The sequence below is a fragment of the Muscardinus avellanarius genome, assembly GCF_963383645.1.
Source record: "Muscardinus avellanarius genome assembly, chromosome: 8".
NCBI classification, from domain to species: domain Eukaryota; kingdom Metazoa; phylum Chordata; class Mammalia; order Rodentia; family Gliridae; genus Muscardinus; species Muscardinus avellanarius.
In genome coordinates this window covers 197,880-222,737 of record NC_137794.1, presented here as the reverse complement: position 1 = coordinate 222,737, position 24,858 = coordinate 197,880, and the positions used below count along the sequence as shown (strand labels likewise).

Genomic DNA, 24,858 nt, shown 5'->3' with positions numbered 1-24,858 from the left:
AAGTCCAAAATGAAAAGAATTCAGTCAGAAACACTATCATCCATTAAGAACAAAAGCCCTAAAGGTAGAGAATGATACCAATTAAACAGGAAACACTTGCTGAAAACAATTCGTGTTACCATCAACAGTCGGGAGGAGTGTCCCTTAGCTCCAGCAATGTCGATGAGTGAGAGTGAGGGTCAATGAAGGGAGAAATGAGCAAAGCAGTGTCTACGGACTTTATACTATTTTCTCCAGTGAGGAAACCCAGATTATCTTGTAAAAATATGTATATGGTTTGCAAAACCAATTTTCTCAGAGTCGCTTTCAGAAAATTAAGACCAGACAATGTGCTTCCTTTCTCTGTTACCTAGTTTCAGCTAAGTGGCTACTCTAAGAGGCTCTCTTCTGCATTTTAAAATACTACAAAAACAAAACATGATGATCAACAATCTGTGCAATTTTGATTTTATGTATCAATTAACAAGCAAATTTAAGCCAGGTGTAGTGGCATGCTTGGAATCCAGGACTTGGGAGGCCAAGGCAGGAGGATCGCAGGTTCTCTGACAGCCTCAGCTACTTAGTGAGACGGTTTCAAAATAAAACATAGGGCTGGGGTGTAGCTTAGTGGGTAGAATGCCCTGGGTTCAATCCCCAGTACTGAAAAAATATACAAATTTAATTTTTAAAGACTCTACTCTTTTAACATGTATAATACAGCTGGGTGTGGTGGCACATGCCTATAATTCCATTTCTCAGGAGGCTGGTATAGGAGGATCACAGGTTACAGGCTAGCCTTGGCTATGCAGCTAGACCCTCAGCTCCTTAGTGAAATCCTCTTTCAAAATAAAAATGAGAAGGGCTAGGGGCATAGCTCAGAGGCAGAATGCCCCCTGGTTCAATCCCCAGTACCAAAAAGAAAAAAAAAGTACAACACATTGTACCCCATAAGTATATACAGTTATTGTCAACCAAAAATCAAAGAAAAACAAAGCAACATGTATCACTGTGAAGCAGAATAAGAATAAAACAATCCTCCAATGCCTAAAAATAAACAAACAGAAACACTGGATACCAGTTTGGAAACAATTTTTCCAGTGTGCCAAATACTATCCCTGAACGAAGCTGCTTCCCTTGCTGTGCTCAAGAAGGTGAGTAGGTGTCGCCACTGTCCTTCCCTTCCATAGATGCTCACCTTGAAAGTGGTGCCTGATTTAATGAAATTCTTTTCCAATACGTTATCCAAGGCTGGATCCAGCTCTTCGCGAATGTCCTCGATGAGCAGGGGCCGGCCCAGGGAAAGGCTGTCCTCCAGGTGTGTGCGGAAATACTTATGGTTCAGAGATGTCACCTGGACAGAAAGCACTCCTTAGTACACGTTACAAAGAGTGCGCCCTCTCCCGAGTGGGAACCAACGGTCTGGGGGACAGATGACCGGACATTTTTAAGGGCAGCGTGAGAAGCATACTCATTAAAAATAAAAGGAACAAACAAAAATCCATTTTCTAAACTTGGTGAGTCATGACTTTGTTGAAGCTCTGCATGTGGGCAGGGCCTCTCTGGTGAAAAGGGGATGGGGTGACGTCCCCACATGCAGTCAGAGCTCACTCCTGATCAGCAGAAGAGAAGCAGTCAAGAATTGATCTCCATCCCTAGACCCGCAAAAAGATAAATAAACAAGAGGATTGATCTCTTTCAGGCCGGGCCTGGAGCCTGCTGCACAGCGAGGCTGGGTCTGGAGCCTGCGAGGCCAGGCCTGGAGCCTGTCGCACCGCAGGGCTGGGACCAGGGCCTGCTGCACAGCAAAGGGCCAGCGGGTCCCTGCAACCGTGTGACCTGGAAGCGCTAGAAGCTGCCGCCGCCTCACCCCATCTCTCAGCAGATTCCCAGATCCAAGTGACCTCTTTTTAGAAAATTGGTTGTGAGTGGATCATCTTGTCAAAGTTACTCACCTTCTGGCTTTCAAGATTTCAGTAAGTGGGAATAAGAGTGGAAATTAAAAGGAGGACTTCCAAGGAAGAAAGAAACTGTACTTGATAGGATGTGGAGAAATAGAAGCTCTGATACATTGTTGGTGGGATTGCGAGTTGGTGCAACCACTCTGAAAAACAGATGGAAGATCCTCGGAAGAAGGAAAATGAACTTACCACATGATCCAGCAATGCCACCTCTGGGTATTTACCAAAAAGAATGAAAACCAAAACACCAAACTAATGCGTGAGCAACCATGTTCATAGATGCACAGATCACCATTGCCGAACTGTGGGAACAGCCAAGACGTCCTTCAACAGATGAGTGGATTTCAAAACTATGGGATGTGTACATGATGGAATTATGTCCAGCCATAAGGGAGAACAAAATTATGGCATTTACAGTGAAACGTCACAAAAAATAAGAAATCAGATGCTTTTCCTAATGTGCGAAAACTAGGGAGAAATGGGTAACAGGAAGAACTCTAGATGACAAAGGGATTCTTTGGAGGAGCAATTAAAGTGACCTATCCGAGGGAATTGAAGGGGGGAAGAGGGAAACTCTTTAAAGCACATGATGTACTTAAACATATCAAAGTCAATCAGGAAGCCAAGCATGGGAAGGAGGGAGGGGGAGGGAAGGGCTAGAGGTTGGGTAGGGGCTGATTGGGTGATGTGTGCATGTATGTCTTCACAAGTTTTTTACCCCCTTAAGATGTATGACTACAATGCACCAATATAAATTTATTAATAAAAAGAATTGATCCCTTTCAACTTATACAGCTATAGACCCTCAGGAAAGCAAAGTAACTTGCATATAACTTGCATATTAATGATATATCTCTTCGCAGGACCCCTCTGAAATAAGTGATAAAAAATACATGTAAGAATGTCAGAAAAGAAGACTGGCAAGCCCAGGTCTACCTATGTGTTCTGTCTTTGGTGGTACAGGGAAGAACATGATACTTCCATAAAGTCAACCTATCAGGCTATATATTCACTTTGTCTTTATGTTGTTTTTTAATCGGAGCTCTGATTATCTCACAGGATTTCACGTTTCAAGATCAATGTTGGTATATTAGTGAAAACAGATACATATTAATATCTGCATAGCCAATTGGCTTGAACTCATGTCTCCTGGGATCCCTTTCCCCCACAGCTCATCTTAACTCTCTGGGCTGCAATCCTCAGGACACAAGAAAGATCTACTGGGACAGTGAGTGATCAGAAAAGAATTGACATAGACCAACTGAATCAATATACACCAGCTGCTGTGAACAATCAAGAAAGCCCACTTTCTGTCCTGTTTTTATAAAAAAAAAAAACAAAAAAAAAAACGGGGGTGGGGGGGAGAATGGATAGATGGGTGATATGGCCGGGTGTGGAGTGAAGGAAATTGTTTTCTGGGATTGAGAGTTTTCTTTAGACAAAGTCTGTGCCATAAAGGCTTTGCTACATGTTGATAAGGTAAATCTTACACACACACACACACACACACACACACACACACACACACACGGCTTTAGCTAAGTTATTAAGCAGAATAGGATAAGGTCCCACTAAAACTAAATTCACTTTTATCCTGTTCTCTCGATTTAAGATTATCTTTAACTATTTTCAGTATCTTTACAAACTTGAAATAACTTCTTGGAGTCACAGCTTCAAATTTAATTCACTTGATTTTCTTGTGGAGAAGCAGCATGTGCGAGCACTCCCAGAGCCTGCGTCGCCTACAGTGAACTGACAGGGACCTTTGGTGGATACGCTCTTTCCATTAGTCAGAGCAGCACCTCCAGGAGCCCAAGACGACGAGGTAGCAGACAGTCTTGGACACACACCATGCTCTGTTTTTTATTTCTGTTTGGGCGTGCATACATCCACACACTCAGAAATTAGTGTTTTCTGAAGAAGGAGAATACAGTTTGATCTAATTACATCCCAGCAGTAGATGGTTTTGAAACTAAGTAAGTGCCCCAGGCACATTTCTGTTACTTCACAAGAAGGTTTAAGGCACCGGGCTGCATCAAGAAGGACCTGATGAGCTGGGTGTGGTAGCACATGCTTGTAATCCTAGCATTCGAGGCTGAGATGGGAGGATCACAGTTCAAGGACAGCCTCAGCTACTTAGTGAGGCCCTTTGCAACTCAGTGAGACCCTGTTTAAAATAAAGAATAAAAAACTAGGGCTGGGGGTGTAGCTTGGAGGTAGAATGTCCCTGGGTTCCATCCCCTACTGAAAAAGAAGAAGAAGAAGAAGAAGAAGAAGAAGAAGAAGAAGAAGAAGAAGAAGAAGAAGAAGAAGAAGAACCTGAATGAAGGCTACTGATGGATTTAGTGCTGAGAGAGAAAGCCAGATCTCTGGCCAGAGAAGACAGGGCCATCCACAGCCCGGGGCACAGGGCCCCTCGGAGCTAAGGACGTCTGTCCAGGCAAGGTTATGAGTCCGCCAAGTGGGGAGCTCAGCTGCTAGGGAAGCTGGGAACGGGCCAGGGACAGCGACAGCTCAGCTGGATCTAGGGAGCCGCGTGGGAGCTGGGGTGCTCTGCTGTACCCACATGCACAGGCCTCTGGGAACGTGGCCCCCAAGGAGCTCTGAGGAAGTGGACACCGTTTTCCTTAACTCGGCCCCTCCAAGTACGCCTCCTTGTTCACTAGGATTCTTAGGAACCTAGAGGAATGCGCTGTTGCAGGGGGGCAGTGCCCACGAGGGGCGCATCTTACTATGCTCCCAGGTCCGAGGCCCTCTCCGCTTGCCTGGGAAGCCCTGCGCTCAGGAGGAAGCCTTTCGATATCTCACCATTCAGTGATGCTTGTTACAGGCTTTTGTGGAGACTCTTCTTCTGACTGGAGACTCTCCCTGCAATTCCTGGTTCACTAGCAGCTAGCTTTTAAATCACAAATGGGTACTGAATTTTACCGAGTGCTCCTTCTACATTTATCAAGACAGACACATGATTTCTCCTAGAACGATGACACTTTTTGATTGACTCACTTAAACTCAATAACTATTGGGCACAGTGGCCTGTCATCCCAGGACTTGGGAGGCTGAGGCGGACCACTTGCTGGTTCCAGGCCAGCCTCAGCAACTTAGCGAGACCCTGTTTCGAGATAAAAAAAAAATAAATAGGGCTGTGAGGTGTAGCTCGGAGGTAGAATGCCCCGGATTCTATCTCAAGTACCAAAATAAATAAATAAAGTAAATAAATAAATGAGTTGTGCAGACAGTGCAAAGATGGATAAAACCATTAACCTGGTTAGCAAGAAGTATTTGGTATAGAAGAAATAAAAAACACAGATGGGCAGAGCAAGATAACTGAAGAAGGTGCTAAGTCCACAGCAGAAGTACTAACAAGACACAGGGAGAATCTGAGACAGGCTCTACGAAGCTCAGGACACAGGGTCTGATGAAGGCCGTGCTGGGTGTAGACTTGAGGAAGATTTAAGATGCTTACTGGGGCCACAAGTGGGGTGGCCAGTAGGGTGGGGAAAGACATTCTGATTAGTAAAAATAACTTAGGAAAAATATACAGAGGCAGGGGGCTTAGAATTCTGGAGACACTATCCAGGAAACACTGAATTGTTCCTATCAGTAGCTAAACCGATGGTAACAACGTCTCCAGGAGAGTCCAGAATGTCAGGATCCTGCCCTTGCCTACATCACTTAAAACCAGCTACATGAGACTGCAGAGCCCATGCTGGATCCTGGTCTGCTCTGCTCTGCCGTTCCAAGTGTCTGAGCTAGGGCCGCAGCAGTGGCCGCAAGTCCAGGGATCACTGCTTTCGCCGCTTTCTTATAAGCCCAAGCCCAACAGCCAGAACGAAAGCTCAATTGACAAGACAACAGAGCCAGGGATGAACAGAGAGAGGGAGACAGGTGAGAGAGGATGAGAAAGGAGAGGAGGCCGGAGCCGCTACCCACAGTGCTGTCCCAAGCTCTGGCGTGTAAACTAGCAGACCCTTATCAGAGAAAAGCTGCTGCGTTAAGAATCTGCGGTGTCCCTCAGAGGCCTGGGTGCCACAGGGTGAGTCCCCAGCTTGGGGACACGGGAGGAGGGAGACGCTGTTCAAGATGGAGCTGCCGGCCGGTCTTCCAGTCACTGGGGCCCGCCCTGAAGGGAGAGGAGGGGTCCAGCCCTTCTCGCTCCCCTCCTTAACATCCCCGTGAGGTGAAGGTTGTGCTGTGTGCTGCCAGTGCACGGTGGTCTCCCACCACAGGTACAAGGGCAGCAAAGCCCACCCATCATGGACTGATGCCTTCCAAACTGTAAGCCAAAATAAGCCTTATCTTTCCCTTTTTGGTACTAAGGATTGAACCTCCAAGCTACACCACTGACCCTATTTTATTTTTTAATTTGAAACAGGGTTTCACTAAGTTTCTGAGGCTGCCCGTGAACCTGCACTCCTCCTGTATCAGCCCCAAATACTGCAGTTATAGGCCTGTGCCACCACGCCTGGAAAACCTTATTTCTTTCAAAGATAACGGTTACTCAGGTGCTGGTTACATTAACTGAAAACTTCGACTAACACAGATGGCAACTTGGTGACTAGCAGATTCCACTGAAATTCTGGGAAAATTTTGTGATTTCCCATGCATCCAGTGCCACATACCTGCAAGTCATTTTCTTTTTCCTTTGATTTAATCCAGGTTTTGCCTTGGGTTTGTGGATCTATGAGGAGGGGGTATCTGGTGGCCTTTGTCACAATGATGCCATTCTGGATTGAGAGGTCATCTCCCGGAAGTCCCTGCAGTCCCCACTCGCCGATCTAAGCGACAGCAAACGTGCGGTCAGCCAGAGGACAGCAGGATGCTTTCATTAGGAATTCCAAGTTCCAGAGCATACGTTTTTTTTTTTATTATTATTATTTGTTCATTTTTCCCCCCCTTGAGACTATGCAACTGCTATTTTGGAAAAAATTGGCAAGAGTGTGAATCTAATAATAATAACTTAAAACACATTTATAATCTAATGAATTTCCCGCAATGTCCAGGATTAGGGTTATCCTTTTATGCTGCATTTTTGTACTGGGGGGGACACTGTAAATTGCCTGCACCGTACGGCTGATGTGGAGTCAGAGGAGATAATGGTTGTCATTCGATGCCGAGAAAGAAAGCACACCTAAGAGGCGCTGATGCTTCTTCCCGCCCTTTTGTCCTGACCACATGGGGTCTAAGTTGTGGAGGCTGGCCTCAAACCTGTGATCCTCCTGTCTCAGCCTCCCAAGTCCTGGAATTACAGGTACATACCACCGAGCTGTGCTCATCAGTGATATGTTTGTGAATATATCCTTCTCCAAATTTAAAGAAGGTTGACAGTCTCTCCACATGATCAATAAAATCAGGAGAGACCCAGAAAACCAACCAGCCTCCATCCTCATTAAATTATCTCAGGACCTCCAGCGGCCATAATTAATAACAATAAAAACCCCTCTCCTGGCCTGCCTTGCTTTACCAGTGCCCAATGCATCTCCATCACATAATCTATTTGCCATAAGGATGAGTTCAAATTGTATTCAAGATTCTTTTTAACTTTTAGATAGTGGTCATATGAAATTAATAGTCTTGAATCCCTAAAGAAGCATATTTGAGAACAATATATATATTTGTGTGTGTATGTGTGTGTGTGTGTGTCTGTGTGTCTGTGTGTGTGTGTCTGTCTGTGTGTGTGTGTGTGTGTGTGTGTGTCTGTCTGTGTGTGTGTGTGGTACTGGGGATAAAACCCAGGGGAAATTCTACCTCCAAACTACAGCCCCAGCCCTATTTTTTATTGTTTTATTTTGAAACAGGGTCTCACTGAGTTGCAAAGGGCCTATGTAGTAGCTGAGGCTGTCCGTGAACCGCAATCCTCCTGTCTCAGCCTCCCAAACGCTAGGATTACAAGCGTGCGCCACCACGCCTGGCTTGGAGGCTTGGAGAGCATATTTGCAAATCAAAAATGCAACTCCTGAATACCAACTGCCTGGAGGGCGTCTGTTACAGGAGCTCCGTGGGTTATCCTGGAAAGTGACAGAGGCATCAAAAGCCAGCGAGCAGGGGCAGCGCAGGAGGGCGCGCTCACTCAGTGGTGCCAGGAAATGCCACGGTGCCACACGGCTGCAAGTAGGAGACTGAGCGATGGAGAGTCCCTACCAGCACCTGCGGCCCAGGCCACTGCCTGCGTCTGCCTGGCATGTGTGGGAGACCGTGCGGCTTCACGGGCGTGCTGTGAACAGCGAGGAGTCCCAAGGAAGCTCGGCGCTGGCAAGCCTGTAACCCCCACAGCAGTGCCACCTGCTTGGTCTGAAGGCGAGCTTCTGCAAATGTGGAATTCCTAGTTGGGTACAGTGCTGCGCACCAGTATTCCCAGTACTTGGGAGGATGACACAGGAGGCTGCAGGGTTGTGGCTAGGGAAATTCTTAGCAACTTAGCAAAGCCCTCTTTCAAAACAGAAAGCGAAATAGGGCTGAGAGTGTAGCTGAGAGGCAGAGCACTCCTGGGTTTCATCTCTAATATCTCTCCTCTCTCTCTCTCTCTCTCTCTCTCTCTCTCTCTCTCTCTCTCTCACACACACACACACAGAAAGAGAGAGAACAAATAATTTTTTTTTTACTTTTAAGCATTTTCAAAGCAATCTTTGAAAATTAAGAAGAAAAAGTATTAATTAGGTGGACCTTCCTGTCTTAGTAAGAAATAGATGGCAAAATTCAAATATTTTGCAGGAAGTAGGACTTACAGTTGGGGGATCCACCAACATTGAAATAAGATTCAGGTTTTCCGTGAAAGGAATTTTCCGGGCTCTCAACTCGATTTCCCACTGATCTTTAAGCAAATAGTTCCTGAATATCTGATTGAAAGGACCAAGGTAGGAGAGGAAGCCAGTGCACAGCAGAATGTCCCCTACAAGCCTGTCAGGAGAAAACACACGAGACCCCTCCCCACCATGAGTGGCCCGACGCATCTCCAGCTCCGCCATTTCGCAGTTGGGAAGGACACACCGCAGTTTGGTTTAGTTACCAGGTGAACCCTTCTTTACCCTAGCTAGGCACACAGAGACCACGCGGTAAGGGAGCCCAAGACCCAAAAGGGGTAAGATGGGCCACATTTAGGGTGGGTCTGGGGGCAAGAAAGCAGACTCCCTGCTGCAGCAACAGGTGCCTCACCCTACGCCCCGGTCCTGCCCACAGCCAGCCTGCTGTGGAATGAACGTTCCTTCGTCCATTTCCCTACTCCCTTCTCGTTCACCTTTCTGAGTTTTCTGAGGAACCCAGTAGACATCAGCACAAGAAACCCTTACGTGCGACCCACCGCAAAAGGACAAAACAAAACAAATAACCACTGAGGCACCAAGAACTAGACCGAGTGATCGGACTGTTGTGGAAAGTCCAAACAACGTCAAAGGCACCCTCGATTCCAGAAGCCCGCGCTGCAGAACCACAGCTGAGTTGAAAAACACCTCGCCGGGTCTTCTTTGCCAGCAGAAGCACTTTGTTAAACGCGGGGATTCAGAGGGACAGGTGGGACCGAGGAGGAAATGCTTCGCCACAGAAATGGACTTGGTGTCCTCTAACATCGCAAAGCTGTGGGTCTGGAGGGACCGGCTAAGGAGGGCCACGAGGCCAAGGCTGCAATCCAGACCTGTTGATCTGAGCTTTGAACTCTCGGCTCTGCTGGGTCCATCGGACTTTCTCCCCGCTCAGCCCGTCGATGAGCGTGGACGCCGCCTGCATCTTCTTCCGGCACATGTCGGCATCGTTGAGCAGATCCTGCATTCGTAGTAGTGAGGCAGGATACAAGAAATAAATAGATAAGGAGATGGACAGGGACAGAAGCAAAAAGTAAAGCGCAACTTTAATAAAAGAACGTGGAGCTGAAATTCTTCAGCCTCCACTCCCCAAATCAGTTCTCTTTCCCAGGCCTTTCTCTCCAAAATTTCTGGGAGATCTGTACATCCCAGAGTTAACTGAAAGAGACTACAACTGCCCTGTGAACTTTTAATGGCACAGATACAGTATTTTGAGAACTCTAGAAATGAGTCTCTAGCTTATCTGGCAGTCAAATAATAGAGACCTCAATCACTCTGAGGCCACTAAGGTGGACCAAACCACTGGATCACCATAAACCGCCTCAGGACTACTGGACCGAGACAATCCTTCCTAAAGCTCACTAGATCACCAGACCACCATGAGCTGCCTCGGAGACTCCTGGGCTGAGATCACTCTCACTTCCCTCCTCTAGCCCACCCCTCACGAAACCCCCTGTAAGAGAAGAGCCCCGCACTCCCCTTGAGGTGGCCAGCATTCTCCCTTGAATATATATGTCCTACTTCCTAAATTGACCTGTATATCTCTGACTGGCACATGCTAAAACTGTTTTCTGTCACATTAGACAAGGACCCCGCTGATCCTGGGTTCCTGAGCTGAAGAATGGGTCTTCACCCCAACAGTAAGGGCAAAATGTCTCAGAAAACTTCAAGTGCTCGCTCGAACACCCATCATATTCACACATGTAACTACATGGAAGAATTTCCTACTTTTCAAAATAAATAATACTCTGGTAATTGAACTGATAATTCATTCATGACATGGTGATTTTACCTTAGGGATTTTAAGAAAAGCGATTTTGTAAGAGAGAATTCAAATCATACAGGTTAAATTTAAAAATTATTCTAAGAATCAAATCAGTAAAACATACATCTTAAATTCTTGGAATTAATAATAATCCTAAATTCTTTGCACTTTACAAAGTATTTCTCACAGAAAAACCTCACACAGTTCAAGCTATAGGCAGCTCGAACCAGCTCATAAAAGACAGCTGTTCGGTTTTCAGAATATTTGAGAGCTGGTGATAAATGTAGCCATATTAAAAGTTAAATGATAAACACTTGAAAATAGCTGAGCATGGCTGCACACACTAGCTTGCAATCTCAGTACTTGGGGGGCTGAGACAGGAGGATTGCAGGTTCACAGCCAGCCTCAGCTACTTAGGTCCTCTGCAAGTTAGTGAGACCCTGTTTCAAAATAAAAGAATAAAAATTGGGCTGGGGGTGTAGCTCAGAGGTAGAATGGGTTCCATCCCCAGTACCACAAACATATACACGCACACATACACATATACAATTAAAGAATTATATTAAAAGCAAAGGCATAAAACCCTCATCCCTTTCTAATTATTAACATTTAAATACTGAGCTCTTGAGGCTACTTAAGTCTACTGTATCTACATGGTGGAAGGAGTAAAAATCGCGTTGTGGTGTGTTTTCCCCAATTCACACCCGCCAGGCCACACCCACAGTTTAACCCAGACGGTGGGGAGAGCAATCAGCACAGAAATCAGCAAACCCTGGAAATCAAGGCCCCGCCTGACCCTGTCACCTCCTTGTCCCTAGAGCACAGCTCCTGGCTGCTCTCAACAGCTTGTGTCGGGTCCCCGGGTCCCCGCTGGACAGATAAAGCACAGTCAGCTGGCCCCAGCTGCACACCTGACGTGCCCATGGGTGGGATCTCAGATCCAGTTTTCCAACTTTAAAATCAGTATTCTCTACACGACATCACAGCTTACAGAAACACGGTGATGAAAACACAGAGGAGGAGTTTGAGTGCCAAGGACCCACAGGCAGACGGAGCTGCAGGCACTGCGGGAGACCGTTCACGGTGCACACTGGCCTAGCTTCTGAACGCACGCACACTTGTGCAGCAAGCTCTGCTCCTTCCCGTCCTTCGTCTCACCATTTTCTCATTCATCGCCGCGTCAAATTTTGCTTGTACTTTGTCGAGCTCAGCTTGCTTCTCGTCCAGCAGCGCCTGCGCCTTCCCCAGCTCAGCATTGGCCACGGCGAGGCGGCCCTCCTGCTTGGCCAGGTTCGCCTGGAAAGGAAGAAGGCAGGTGGCGCAGAGCTGAGCTTGCTCTATGCAACACTCGTGGTGTTTATGCTAAGTGTTGGCAAGAATCGCATGACCTTCACAGTGGCTGGCACTATGGAGATCACGTGTCTCCTGGTTTATCGCCGGGGAAGCACAGGGTCTTGGTTGTATTTCATCAAGTTTTTCCTTTTAATAATTAATGCTTGATGTAAAAAACATGTAAAATACAACACTGTAAGGAAGAACCAAAACAGCCCCTGATTTTACTCAGAGGGAAGCTGTGAGCATTAAGATTCGGTAAGTAGTGTTTCGATGTTCACATAATCTGGTAAAATCATTTTCTCATATCCTTAAGCAATTTTTTCATAAACATTAGAGATAAGGCTAAGCCATATCCCACAATCTAGATGTATTATTATTTACTTAAAATTTTTGCTACTTTTATATATTCCTTCCCTTCCATTTTTAATTCTTACAAATATGTTGTGATAAATACTATTGGATATGTGAACATTTTAGATTGGGGGGGTAAAGATGTTTTGAATGAAATTACTATCACGGTAGTTTTTTTTTTTATCTTTTTCTAAGTCCTACAGCATGGTATCTGTTAAAACTGATATTTTAATAAATGACTATGCTCTTGAGGTTATTTAAGTCCATTGAATTTGCATGGTAGAAATAGTATATAATGGTGTATGCTGTGCATTTTATTAAAAAAAAAAATCAGCCAGGCATGTGGCGCACGCTTGTAATCCCCGCGCTTGGGAGGCGGAGACAGGAGGATGGCGCAGGTTCGAAGCCAGCCGCTCTGGCTTAGGAGACCCTGTTTCTAAATAAAAAGTATAAAATAGGTCTGGGAGTGTAGTCCAGAGGTAGAAGGGCTTCCAGGAACACCAGTACCACCAAAAAGAAAAAAAAATCAGTGATGTAGGCCCAGAGCTTTCTGGAGTAGAAGTTCTTTGATAACTGTATATTTTTCTTTCTCAACATTTGATTTTAGCCTTTTTCCCAATCTAACCTTCATTTAAACTGTTTAATGTATTTACATATGACTACATAAAGTTTTCTCTTTGATTTTTTAAACCTATGAATCTATAATTCTATGCATTCATCTTTCCACGTTCATTGGTTGTGGTGGGTTTTTTTCTTCTTCTTCTTGATTAGATTTTCCAGGGACATATCTCTTTTTTTGTGAGCTTTTATTGGTGCAGTATAGCTTCCATTATAATGGAACAATGACATACATGCACGTGCTCTTGGCGCTTTCCTCCCCATTTCAGAACATATCTCTTTACAATTTAATTTTGCAAAGCACCAGTTCTTAGATTTGTCATTAATTCCACTGTTTTTCTAGTCTATAATTTAAACGTTATTTTATTCACTTTTCTGCTCTGAGTTTTTTGTATATATGTGCTTGTGAGCATGACTTTAGTTTTTGCACAGAATGTGTAATTTCTTTTATTCATTCACAGGCTGGGAATGCATCACGCCCACCACACCACAGCAGCTGGGCCAACGAGCTTGTCTCCATCCTTCCTAAATAGAAGCGACTGGCCTTTTAAACACAAACTTTCTAATTTCATTGCTTATAATCAGAGAGTGAGGCCCCAGGAATTTCTTGTTTTGAGGAATTTAATCAAGGTGTTCTTGAATATGATCACTTTTTGTCAATGTTTCTTGGACACCAGAATTTCATATTATTTGTTTATATTAAAGAAAGTTCAGTACAATTTATTCAGCCTCAATATAATATTATATGAAATTTCTATGTAGCTATTGATTTATGACTACTTATGACTGGCTTCATGATTTTCAAGGACCAGTGCAAAATAAAAATGTGGAGTGTTGTGTTAAAGGATTATTCAGAATTTTAAGAGGGCAACAGCAGAACAATAGAACAAGTCAGGGCCCTCCTAGACACTTCTGTGGCCCAGCATGTGTACCTAGGAACCAGCCCTGTGCCTATGGGCCACTGTAGATTGACAGTGTGTGCCACAATCTCGGGTTACCATATTATTTTTGTTAATTCACCCTTGAGATACTAACAGAGTATGCTTTATGTCAATTGATGCTGCTATATTTCTTTCATAAATCATTACTATAATTGTCTTCCTTGTGGATCGTAATTTTTTTTTGTTTGTTTTGGTGGTACTGGGGATCCTGGAAACCCTTATATCTCTGGGCTACACTCCCAGATCCATTTTTATACTTTTATTTGGAAACAGGGTCTCTTAAGCCAGCGCGGCTGGCTTTGAACCTATGCGATGCGATCCTCCTGTCTCCACCTCCCAAGCGCAGGGATTACAAGCGTTCGCCACCGTACCCAGCACGGATCATAATTTTTATCAATAAAAAAACCAACTGCCTTCATGGGCCTGATTTTCCCCTTGAATTCTACATTAATAGTACTATTTTAGCTATGCGGGGTCGTGCACAGTGGTAAACCCAGCACTTGGGAGTCTGAGACAGGAGGATCACAGGTTTGACTTCAGCAACCTAGCAAGAAGCTGTTTCAAAACAAAAAATAAAAAGGGGCTGGGGGACATAGATCAGAGTTAGAATGCCCTCAGATTCCAGCACTAATAGCCCTCCCCAATTTTTTCCCATTATTTCCCTTTGTTAAAATGTTCTCATTTTAAATTTATTTTCTATTTTTCTCAAAGTTATCTATGCACAGAGTTCAAAGAGGCTGCTAAAGGCTTATTATGAACAGCAGGAATCCTGTGCACTCACCTACCATTTTCTGTTCTACAGAACAATCACCTTCCATTATTTGAGCTTTGTCGGGGTACAGGGCTGGAGTTGGAGATTGGGGGTTCTGCATACCTGGGTGGCGTCTTTTATGACTCCTTGCTTTCCTAAGAAAGCCTTTCTGTTTCCTCAGACGTGAAGGAGAGCCTGGCCAGGTGTACGTGGCGTGGTGCGTGCATGCGTGCTTGCATGCATGCGTGTGGACTGTCTTTTCATTTCCTCATACAAGGAAAGTAGCTTTGCCTTTCACTGAGTTACTGGAGCACAGCAGCTTCCTCCTCAAGCCTCTGCTCATGTTTTGCCTTTCCCTTCTAGCATTTAGTATTGCAGCATGTCTGTGACATCCTCATCTCTTTTCTTTTGTAAGCACCCTTTTAATTTTTGTTTGACTCTTTGCTTCTTAGCTTGTATAGAAAGTTTTCTTTCTTCCTTCCTTCCTTCCTTCCTTTTGTTCTTCCTTTCTTTTTCTTTCGTGTGTGTGTGTGTGTGTGTGTGTGTGTGTGTGGTACTAGGGGTGGAACCCAGGGGCTTTCTACCTCTGCACTACACTCCCAGACCTATTTTATATTTTATTTGGAAACAGGGTCTAAGTTGCTGAGAGCCTCACTAAGTAGCTGAGGCTGGCTTCGAACCTGTGCGATCCTCCTGTCTCAGCCTCCCAAGCGCGGGAATTACAAGCGTGCGCCACCACGCCCAGCAGAGAAAGTTTTCTTTCTATCTTTTAAATTTAATACATTTCTAGATGTTGGTCCTAATTTTGGTAGGTTTTGTTTTGAATACAGTAAGTGAACTCACTCCTGAAGCTTAATCTCTAAACTTTAAAGAAAGGGAGTTTTCGGTTACAACAGTTTGATTATTATTCTCAATAAGTTCATTTTCCTGTTGAAGTTGCCAAATCGGTGTTGGTTTCTTGTCTGCATTGCCAAGAAATATGTAGCAGTTATAGATAAAGAAGGGAAACTTTGTGAGGACACAAGAGAAAAAACATTTAGTTACAGGAACAATCTACGTATAGCATTCTAAATTATGCTTTGTCTGCCTGTAGCAGTTAGCCCAATGGTTGACTTTATTAAGCACTGATTAACTGGGAGAAAGAGGGACATTTACCTTCAGGGGCAACACTTCCCTGTTGATGCCATAAAATGTCGCCATAGCAAGAGTCCAAGACAGCAGGCCAGCCACGTTCCCGCAGACTTTCTTGGCACTTTCAAAAGTGTAGTCCTCCATATTAAAATAGGGCTGCAGTAACTCAACAGTCTCTTCATTGATAGTGTCCTTGGGGAACTGCTGGAGGCTCCACAGGAATCCCGTGGCACTCATCAGCTGAAAAGCAGTGTGACAGCCTGTGAGGCCTGGGAGAAAGGGCTCTCTTCCTGACGGTCTGCACTTCCAAAATGGAGTCTTTCAAAGAACTAACAGTTGATGTGTTCTGAACATACTCATCAAGACTACTGGCAACCGTCAACCCTAACCGGTAAGTTGCAAATAAATGGTCTTCAGGTTACCAGAGTGAAAAGTAAAGCAGAAAACTATGTTTCCTGTTGAGCAATGTGTCTGGGTACCACCAACCATGGCAGTGAGACCAGGGATGTGCCAAGCTCGCTACTGGTTCTGGGACAATGGCTTTTTATAACAAGAAGACATCCATAAACTCACTATTATGTACAACTATAATGCACCCGTGATAACTTTTTAAAAATTTAAAGAAACACAATTTGAAATTCAAAAAAGAAGAGGAAGGTATCTAGCTTCAAAATCTAGCCCCGCTTACCCCTGGGGTGATGACATGTCGGCTAACCGAGCTCTTCGAGGTGCAGTGACCAACTGCTGTCTGCCAGCTCGTCCCGTCTATGCAGTGTCCTGGGTGGGGGACACCTGGTGCACCTCCCAGGACTTTCTTACCTTTAATGACTCGCCCCAGGAGGGCTTGCAGCAAGGCTTTTCTGGGTCCATCGTAACAGGGTCGATTTTCTTCTGAAATAGCAGCAGCACGCAGTCCATGATTCTCATGATCAGATGCGGTGGTTTTGCAAGTTTCCTGACCGTGGCAATATCATTTGGTTTGATAGTCTGTATTTGTAAAGAGGAATCAACATATTTTTGTTGCATAATACTAACAGTCCTATGTAAAGCTAATACTTTTAAATAATGAAGGTAGAAAACCCTAAAAAAAGATTCATCCCCCCAATTTCTGATATTATCTCAAGGATCTGAATTCCAAGATCTCTGCATAGTGGCTCTTTCACTGTTAATTTAGGGTGTTTGTTTTCGTTCCTTTTCTCATTTGCCCCCCAAAAAAGGATTCAAAATGCCACCCCCTTAGACCTCTGCTAACAGGTCTGATTGATAAGCAACATTTAGATAACTCCCCTTCGTCAGAGAATGGAGTTGACATGATGTGTGGATATTGTGACGGGAGGCCAAGTGCCGAACAGCAGAAACCTCGCCTTCAGTTTCCATTCTGAAGGCTGCCCTGACTACGGAGCGGGGAGGAGTGTAAGGACAGGAGAGGCTGGATACAACAGCAGGCTGGTAGAAACATGTCCCAAAGTTTCTGTCTGAGAGTCAGGACTAGATGAAGACACTGCCTGTCCTTTAAGGTTAGGACGACTAGGAGACCGTGTGATGAGTACCGTGTTCCAGACTCGCGTGGCTTGGTGACCTGGCTCTTTGGCTTGTTATTAGCTATAGCACCCACAGAGGGAGTTGGGGCAGAGAATGTGTTCTGACCATTGTGAAGATTTTATTAAGTGATTATCATAGATTTATCCATTAATTCACCAACTACAAGCACTCTCCCATTTAAAATGGAACAGACAAAAATAATCTGGGGTTCACAATCTCCCGAGGAAGGCAGAGAAAAGACAATTTCCATCAGAGAGAAGACATGCCATGATAGAAGCTCAGGGGACAGGAACACAAAGTTCAGTCCAGAAGAACTGAACACTTTCTGCAAAGAGGAAGGTCTGAGCCTGGATCTGAAGAATGGGTCCTACTGGACAATGGAAAGGCAGTGAGGGTTGGGACGAGCATTCCTACAGAGCAGAAGCACACTGTAAGGCAAGGGATCACGATTCTTCCATAGGCCTTTCTGTACTTCTGGATCAGATTCTGAATAGTGACAGGCTGGCAAGAGATAAGGCTTAAGAAGTAGATGAGGGGGTGGGGCAGGCTATCACAGCAGTACGATAACATTTGCTGAGCATTTTCTGTGGCTCCCACAAATTTTAATGGCTACCTGGATCCTTCAAGGATGAACCAGGATTTACAATCCCCATGGAGACCCAAGAAAAGTGAACCTACTCCAGACGCTGTAAGTCGTGGTGCTAAGAGCACCTGCTGAGTGTGCCTGCGTGAGGACTCATCCCAAGCAGTGGGAGCCCCGAGGAGTTCACAGGGCACCACAGAACGCGGAGGGGCCACAGAGAGGGTGCTCTAGGGAACCGGAACCCTCCAAGTGTGCTGTGGGCCCTGACTCTCCGACACCGTCTCTAATTCTCGGAAAGTTTGGTTTATGAGATAAAAACAGTAGGTTACAGAAGAAGTGAGGACTGAAGAATCAATGGGAACACGTGTTTCCAGACTTAGAGGTTAAAAATCCCATTAACAGTCCAACTCGATTGCCCAGGACACGGTTCCAGCTAAGGTCACCCAGGGAAGCGCGGCGTGGGCTGGGCCAGCTCTGCTCACGTTCAGGGCGGCTTCTGCCTCCTCCAGGGCGGGCTTGGCCGCCTCCAGCTTGGTCTCCGCGATGACTTTTTCACTGTCAATTTCGTCCACAATTTTCTGGGCTTTGTCCTTCACCTCTTGCACTTCATTTTTCACCTTGGCGGAAGCCTGAGCACTCACTGTGACTTCTGCTAATACCTGCAGAATTGAGGAAGAGAAGCTGTCTAAGCAAAATGCCGAGATTTGCGTGGTGAGAGAGTACTATTCAATATGGTGTAGAATATAATTAAAGCAGATTTCGTCCTCATCTAAGTCATCTGTGTTTTAAAAGTGTAGAAGCAATTCCTTTGAGCAGTTTCTTGCAGTCTTCTGTTTCTAAGCACTCCTAAGGCATATAGATATGCCTATGTTAATAACATGTATACATATATATTTTTAATCTTTCTTAAGCAATCTATACATAGTGTATATGTATGTATGTATATATATATACATATATATACATACATCTTAAATGGCATTCATAAATAGAGAAAAGCAGTGTTTCTGTTTTAGAAAATTAAAAATTAAAATAATTCCAGTAAGTATAATGGAATAGAGCCAGCAACCATATTAAGTTTCATGTAGTAACAATAAAATAGTTCATGTCCGTCGAATGCTCATCTTATGCTAGGGCTGAGCTGAGTGCCTCCCCTGCAGTACCACATTCACTTCAGGACCTGGCTAAGGGGCAAGGCTCACCTTTCTGCTTTTGGGGGTGGGGTGGGATTCAATATATTTTTAATGTTTAAGTGGTTTCTTTATTAGTGCCTTGTGATCATACATCATGGTGAAGTTCAGGGTGTTAGAGGCACACATGCACCCATCACCTGGAGAGCCCCCAGCTCCCTCCTGCTCCCCACTGTGCTGATCCCTGGCTCCCTAAGGCGTCTCACGCAGGGACCTCAACAGGAAGACCAAGTGTGTAACTCACAGTCAGTCAGAAATTCCATAAAGAGACGCAAGATAACAGAGATGAGAGAGAGAGAGAGAATAGTCTTAGATCAGGTAAAGGCTATGATAGTTTGGATATGTTTTGGTATAAGATAAAAAAACATCTTTACAAACACTAGCATGCCCGAATTAATCTGTAGGTCTATACTCTATTTTAATGACATTTAAAAAGAATATTTTAAAAATATGGAAATATATTCCATGCAAATAGTGACAGGATCAATGCCAGCTCACCTCGTCTGCTTTAATGGAGGCCACAGCTAACTCCTTCTCCTTCACTGCAAGATCCAGAGAGAGCTTGGCGACGGACTCACTTGCTTCCATAAGTTTATCAAGACCTTTACAAACACAGACACATCTTTGCTGGGTAGACGTATATACCTCCATCAAATATTTATTCAAGATTTACTATATATGAGGTACTATGCAAATAATATAATAAGCACAGGGTAATTTTGAACAAAAGTTTTGAAAATATACATATCATCAAAACCACAATAGTGATCAAATATCTGAGACTTTCTTTTCTTTTGTGGTATCTGGGATAGAATTCAGGGGCATTCTACCTCTGAGCTCCACTCCCAGCCTATTTTTTATCCTTTATTTTGAAACAGGGACTTTCTAGGTTACAGAAGGTCTCACAAGTTGCTGAGGCTGGCTGAGAACCTGCAGTCCTCCTGTCTCAGCCTCCCAGGTACTAGGAGTACAAGTGTGCGCCAGCACTCCTGGCTTATCAGGGCTTTCAACAAAGGAGAAGAAAACAAATCTGATGGAAGAGTATCGTCGATTTAATCCTCCGGCACCAATAAAATAAATAAATAAACCCTAAGAGATAAATCTGCAAAAGATTAATATCATCTAGCTATATTTAAGGGAACGCTGTCAGGTCATATGGACTGAGTTGAGTTTGGCTAGGACACGTATTTGGCAGCTAGGCTCTCCTGGAAACTGGAAGTAGACTGCAGTAATTATTTTTTGCCTTTGCATCATACTGCAGCTAAGGTGGCAAATGAGATAGAAACTACATTGTTGTGGTTCCCTTTGCTATAAAAATGAAAATAATTGCTAAATTTTGTGCAACCAACTCTTAACTTTTAGCACTATGGAGGAAAATAACGAACAGGATTTCTAACATTCCAACTGGATTCTAGACAATGGTCTATGGATGAATGCTTAATATCTTGGGTCTCTAGGGGGTGGGGAAGTACTCATTTACGTGTTTTCAATTTGGCTCATTTCAAGATACCAAAGATTGCCAATAGCATGTTACATAATATTTCCACTGGACCAATAGAATAGAAATGGATTTCCTCAAGAACAATAATACCATTAAAATAGGGAAAAATTACTAGGACGTGATGAGTTCCGAGTAATTATTGCCCTCATGTGATTTACTTAGTTGTAGGCAGATATATTTAATTTTTAATAAAGGCTATGTGTGATAAATAGATCATGAAATTTCTAAAAATCCACCCCTGAGCCCTCACGACCAGTGTGACTAAGCTTCAGCACAGCTCCCTCTGATTCCAGGGTGCCACCTGGGAGAACTGGAGAAGAGGAGTCATGACGAAAAGCAGAGGAGAGGGCTCTTTTCCTGAAGTCTCTGCCATCACCATACTGCACACACCTTGGACTGAAGTTACCCTAGGTGACCACGTTTTGTTTAGGCGAAATGAAAGAAAAGAACAAAGGTGCTTCCAATTGTTTGGGCTGCATGCTTTCTGGATGTAGAATTTGTTCCAATATATGTTTTTCTGTGTGTGTGTGTGTGTGTGTGTGTGTGTGTGTGTGTTGTGTGTGTGCGCACACACGCATGTGTTGTGGTGTATACTGGGAATTATACCCAGAGACAGTCAGCCTTTGAGCTATGCTCCTAGCCCTTTTTATTTTGAAGCAGGGTCTTGCTAGGTTGCCGAAGGTCTCCCTAAGTTGCTGAGGCTGGCTGCAAACCTGTGATTTTCCTGTCTCAGCCTCCCAAGTACTGGGATTACAGGCGTATGAAGCTGCACCTGGCCTACATTTCTTACTTATATTACAAATGTGGACATTCAGAAAACCACTGCTTAGGTGAACTCTTATATTTTTTTTTGTTTTTTTGTTGATGTCTGTCTTGCCTTTTCTCTGTTCGAAATTTAGGAGGCACTGATATAGCAAAATGTATATGTATCAAGGTCAAACTGCACTGAAACCAAAAGCTGAAGCTGCACTCAATCTCCATGGTCTGATTTTCCCTCCAGCCGCAAGTGGTAGTTTAGGGATTATGAGATCTCTTGCCCAACACGGTGAACCCAAAGTTGAAGAGCTAGAAAGAAAATGGACCACCTCTATTTACATTTTCTTCTGCCCAGTTTTTGTTGTTGTTGTTGTTGGTGTGTGTGTGTGTGTGTGTGTGTGTGTGTGTGTGGTACTGGGGATTGAACCCAGGTAAACTCTACCTCTGAGCTATATTTCCAGCCCTACTGTATTTCATTTTGAAACTACATGCTGAGGCTGGCCTTGAACCTGAAGTTCTCCTGTCTCAGCCTCCCAAGTACTGAGATGACTGGTATGGCCGCCATGCCCAGATGTATACCGTTACAGTTTCTTAACAGGCCAAGAGGCCCGTCAGGACATCCCTTAAAATTATCCACTGTTAACAATTGAGTAGGTAATTTGTTTTCAAACACAACAATATCCAACCAACAGAATGTTGACATTGCTATCAAACTGACTCTGAAAAGGATAAGATTAGATTCCTCTTACCGATATTCATACGTTCGGCTTGCTCATTAATATATTTAACCTTGTCGGTATAAATGTTTTTGTAGCCATTTATAAATGAGAGATACGATTTGGGAGTCACATGTGCTCTCCGGCGGTATCTGGAAGTAGAACACAAGAACCGCCACCTCAGTCATTCTGCTGTACTCCCCCCAAATGACAACACTGATGCCCTTCCCACCGTGCGATCCAGGCGATCCCAGAGTGGCCGCCCAGCAGAGGGAAGCATCTGTGCAGGGTTGCCTGGAGAAGAGGAAGAAAGAATGCCACATCCTGATGCTTTGACCTTGAGGGGCCTTTGACTTGACCCTTACTCCCACTCAGGACCTCTGTCTACATACATGGAAACCCGGGAGAAGACTGCCTGCCCAAGCCCTTCCAGAATTCTGTGAAGATCAAATACAATGGTATATGCGAATACACTTTGTCAGCTTGAAGGTCCTGGACAAGGATTAGGATGAGTGGCTTTATGATTCCGTGCTGCGATTTGCTCTCACTCACCTGGTATTTGCTACACATATCCTCACTGCCAGAACCCAGCTGGGGAGACTGCAAAGGCAAAAGCCCATTCCCCAACTGGCCAAGTGGGATCAAACGTTCAACTCACTGGGCTTATGAGTGCTATGGTAATCATATCTAACAACTGAAATAAGCAAAAGAAATACTTTCATACAGGGAAAACTCAAGAAGATCTCTTCACATACTACAAGAAGAGCTCCTCACATACTATAAAATAATTTTTATTTCAGTCGTTCACCTTCTAGGTTCTAAAGATTTCTTGACATTTATAAAGTAGTTTTATTTTGAGGACTGAGCAGATGTGACTGTCAAAGTGTTTTATAAAAAATAGAAATAAACTTTTATAACCTAAGAGAATATAAAAAATAGAAAAATATACCAAAAATTTAAAAATAGTGGTTCTCATTCTCAATCTGTGTGTATGTGTGTGTGTGTGTGTGTGTGTGTGTTAGTATTGAGTCCCCAGGATTAAACCCAGAAATACTCTACCACTGAGCTACATCCCAGCCCCCTGTATTTTTTACTTTGAGACAAGTCTTACTAAGTTGTCAAGGCTGGCCTCAAACTTATCTTCCTGCCTCAGCTTCCCAAGTTGCTGAATTACAGATATGCACCACTGCACCCAGGAGAAAGAGGTCTCACTGTATGGAAATGAAAATTTATCTGCACAGATAATGGAAGCAGGAAGAGTTCCACCTAAGTAGAAAGATACTACTCCTAAGGTAAGACTGAATGCATGCTGACTCTCCAGGAGAGCCTGGGAGTGCATCTACAATTATTGAGGGCTAGCCTGGGTGTGGTTTTAATGAAGGGGAGGGTCCAGGATAAACTATTGAGGCAGGGCCCTCCCCTGGGAAGCAATGGAAGACCTACCAGGCCGCAGGAGGCCGGGTGGGCGTCGCTTCTCCAGGACCTTCTGCACCCTGGAAGCCTGTCCTTTCATCCCCAAGGAGGAGCTTGCAGTCCTGGGTCCATGTCACTCATTGTATGCATACCTGTCAACCTAACCCAGTGTCTGTCTTGTGTGGGGGAAGCCTGGTGGCTTTGAACTGCTGACTCCAGCGTTCACACGATGAACACCATCCCTACTCTGAGTGGTTTTTCTACCATCAATTAAAATTTTGTTTCAGAATTGTTTGGCATAGAAACATTGATAAGACTAAGTCTTACAAGTGCAAAGCCTAAATATTCCCTTAACATAAGGCAATAAAGAAAACTTTAAAAATAGTCTACTTCTTTCATGAAAATAAGTAATGTGTTGGAATAAGAAACCAATTTAAAAGTTTATGATGAATCAGTTAAGTCATTTTTGAAACAGAATCAAAGTAAAGAAACAAAGCAATTCATCAAGCTTCTGTTACTGCAGTCCTGGAGGCTGCTCATTGATTTTTAGATCTTGCTTATCACCCAGCTTTTCAACAGAAAGTCACTTAAAAAATGCAAAAACTATCTAAATACAGCGGGGGCTTCACACCCAAGAGGACGAGTCTTTCGGGGAATGTTTTTTTCAATGCCCTTGGTAGGGCATGAGGTGGCTGCGGCAGCCTTCACGCCGGGGTAAGGCCAGTTACCTTTGGAAATAATTTTCACAGCTCTCTGAAACCATGTCATGAAAGAGGCCCATTGTTTCTACAACTTGTCTTTTAATTTCACTCGAGCAGACAATGTTGTAGTCTGAAAGGAAATAGGAGGCCACTGCAACCAGGGCCTCCTTCGGCCAGCGACTGAACCAGTCCATGGTGCAACCTGATATCAAGCCAGGGAATTTCAAGGACCGGGCGCGGAACTTCTCGCCAACCTATGAGGAAAAAGTGAAAGAGCTGAAGAATGCTGAATGGCTATCAGTCAGCTAGAGAGAAACCCATGCCCGCTGAGCCAACAGTGACACTGCAGATGTAAATGCAAAGCTCTTCTTGGCTGCAAAAAGCAGCGTTCAGGTGAACGGAGACAATGCACTCCCTAAAGAAGTAACTTAGGGAGCCTGCAAACATTTGCTCCAAGCACCTGAAGAGCTAAGTGTGGGTCAGAGGGGCCAGGTCTGCTTTGCACAGTAGCATCAGAAGTGGAGGATAAAGGCAAAAGGGAGAAGAAACGCAACTCAAGGAAAGCACTGGCGATTAGCATATCCAAAAAGAAAGCCCGTCGCCCCACTGAGCGGGGCTGTCTAGCAGAACTTCCTGCGATGACGGCAGTGTTCTAAGTCGTGCTTTCTGGTGTGGTGGCCACTAGCCACATGTGGCTACACAGCACTAGAAACGGGGCTGGGGGGCCTAGGAATTGGTTATATGTGTATGTGTGTGTGTATATATGTGGCTGATCAAAATTTAAATAGCCACATGTGGCTAATGGCTATTTCTTGGGCAGCAGAGTGAGCTAGAGC

At 44.4% G+C, this 24,858-nt stretch overlaps 1 protein-coding gene across 1 annotated transcript in view; it reads right to left on the bottom strand.

Moving 5' to 3' along the window:
* DNAH8 (dynein axonemal heavy chain 8) overlaps positions 1-24,858 on the bottom strand; it is a gene marked incomplete at its 3' end in the record, with an annotated part of 220,834 nt that overhangs the window by 67,461 nt on the left and 128,515 nt on the right. The window contains exons 64-74 of the mRNA XM_080700493.1: positions 24,050-24,276; positions 21,942-22,060; positions 19,434-19,537; positions 18,228-18,404; positions 16,440-16,607; positions 15,645-15,860; positions 11,652-11,789; positions 9,562-9,689; positions 8,660-8,831; positions 6,557-6,712; positions 1,175-1,330 (exon numbers count right to left, since the gene is read on the bottom strand). Of these exons, the coding sequence (XP_080556619.1) occupies positions 1,175-1,330; positions 6,557-6,712; positions 8,660-8,831; positions 9,562-9,689; positions 11,652-11,789; positions 15,645-15,860; positions 16,440-16,607; positions 18,228-18,404; positions 19,434-19,537; positions 21,942-22,060; positions 24,050-24,276 (1,761 nt within the window). The remainder of the gene's footprint in view (positions 1-1,174; positions 1,331-6,556; positions 6,713-8,659; positions 8,832-9,561; positions 9,690-11,651; positions 11,790-15,644; positions 15,861-16,439; positions 16,608-18,227; positions 18,405-19,433; positions 19,538-21,941; positions 22,061-24,049; positions 24,277-24,858) is intronic.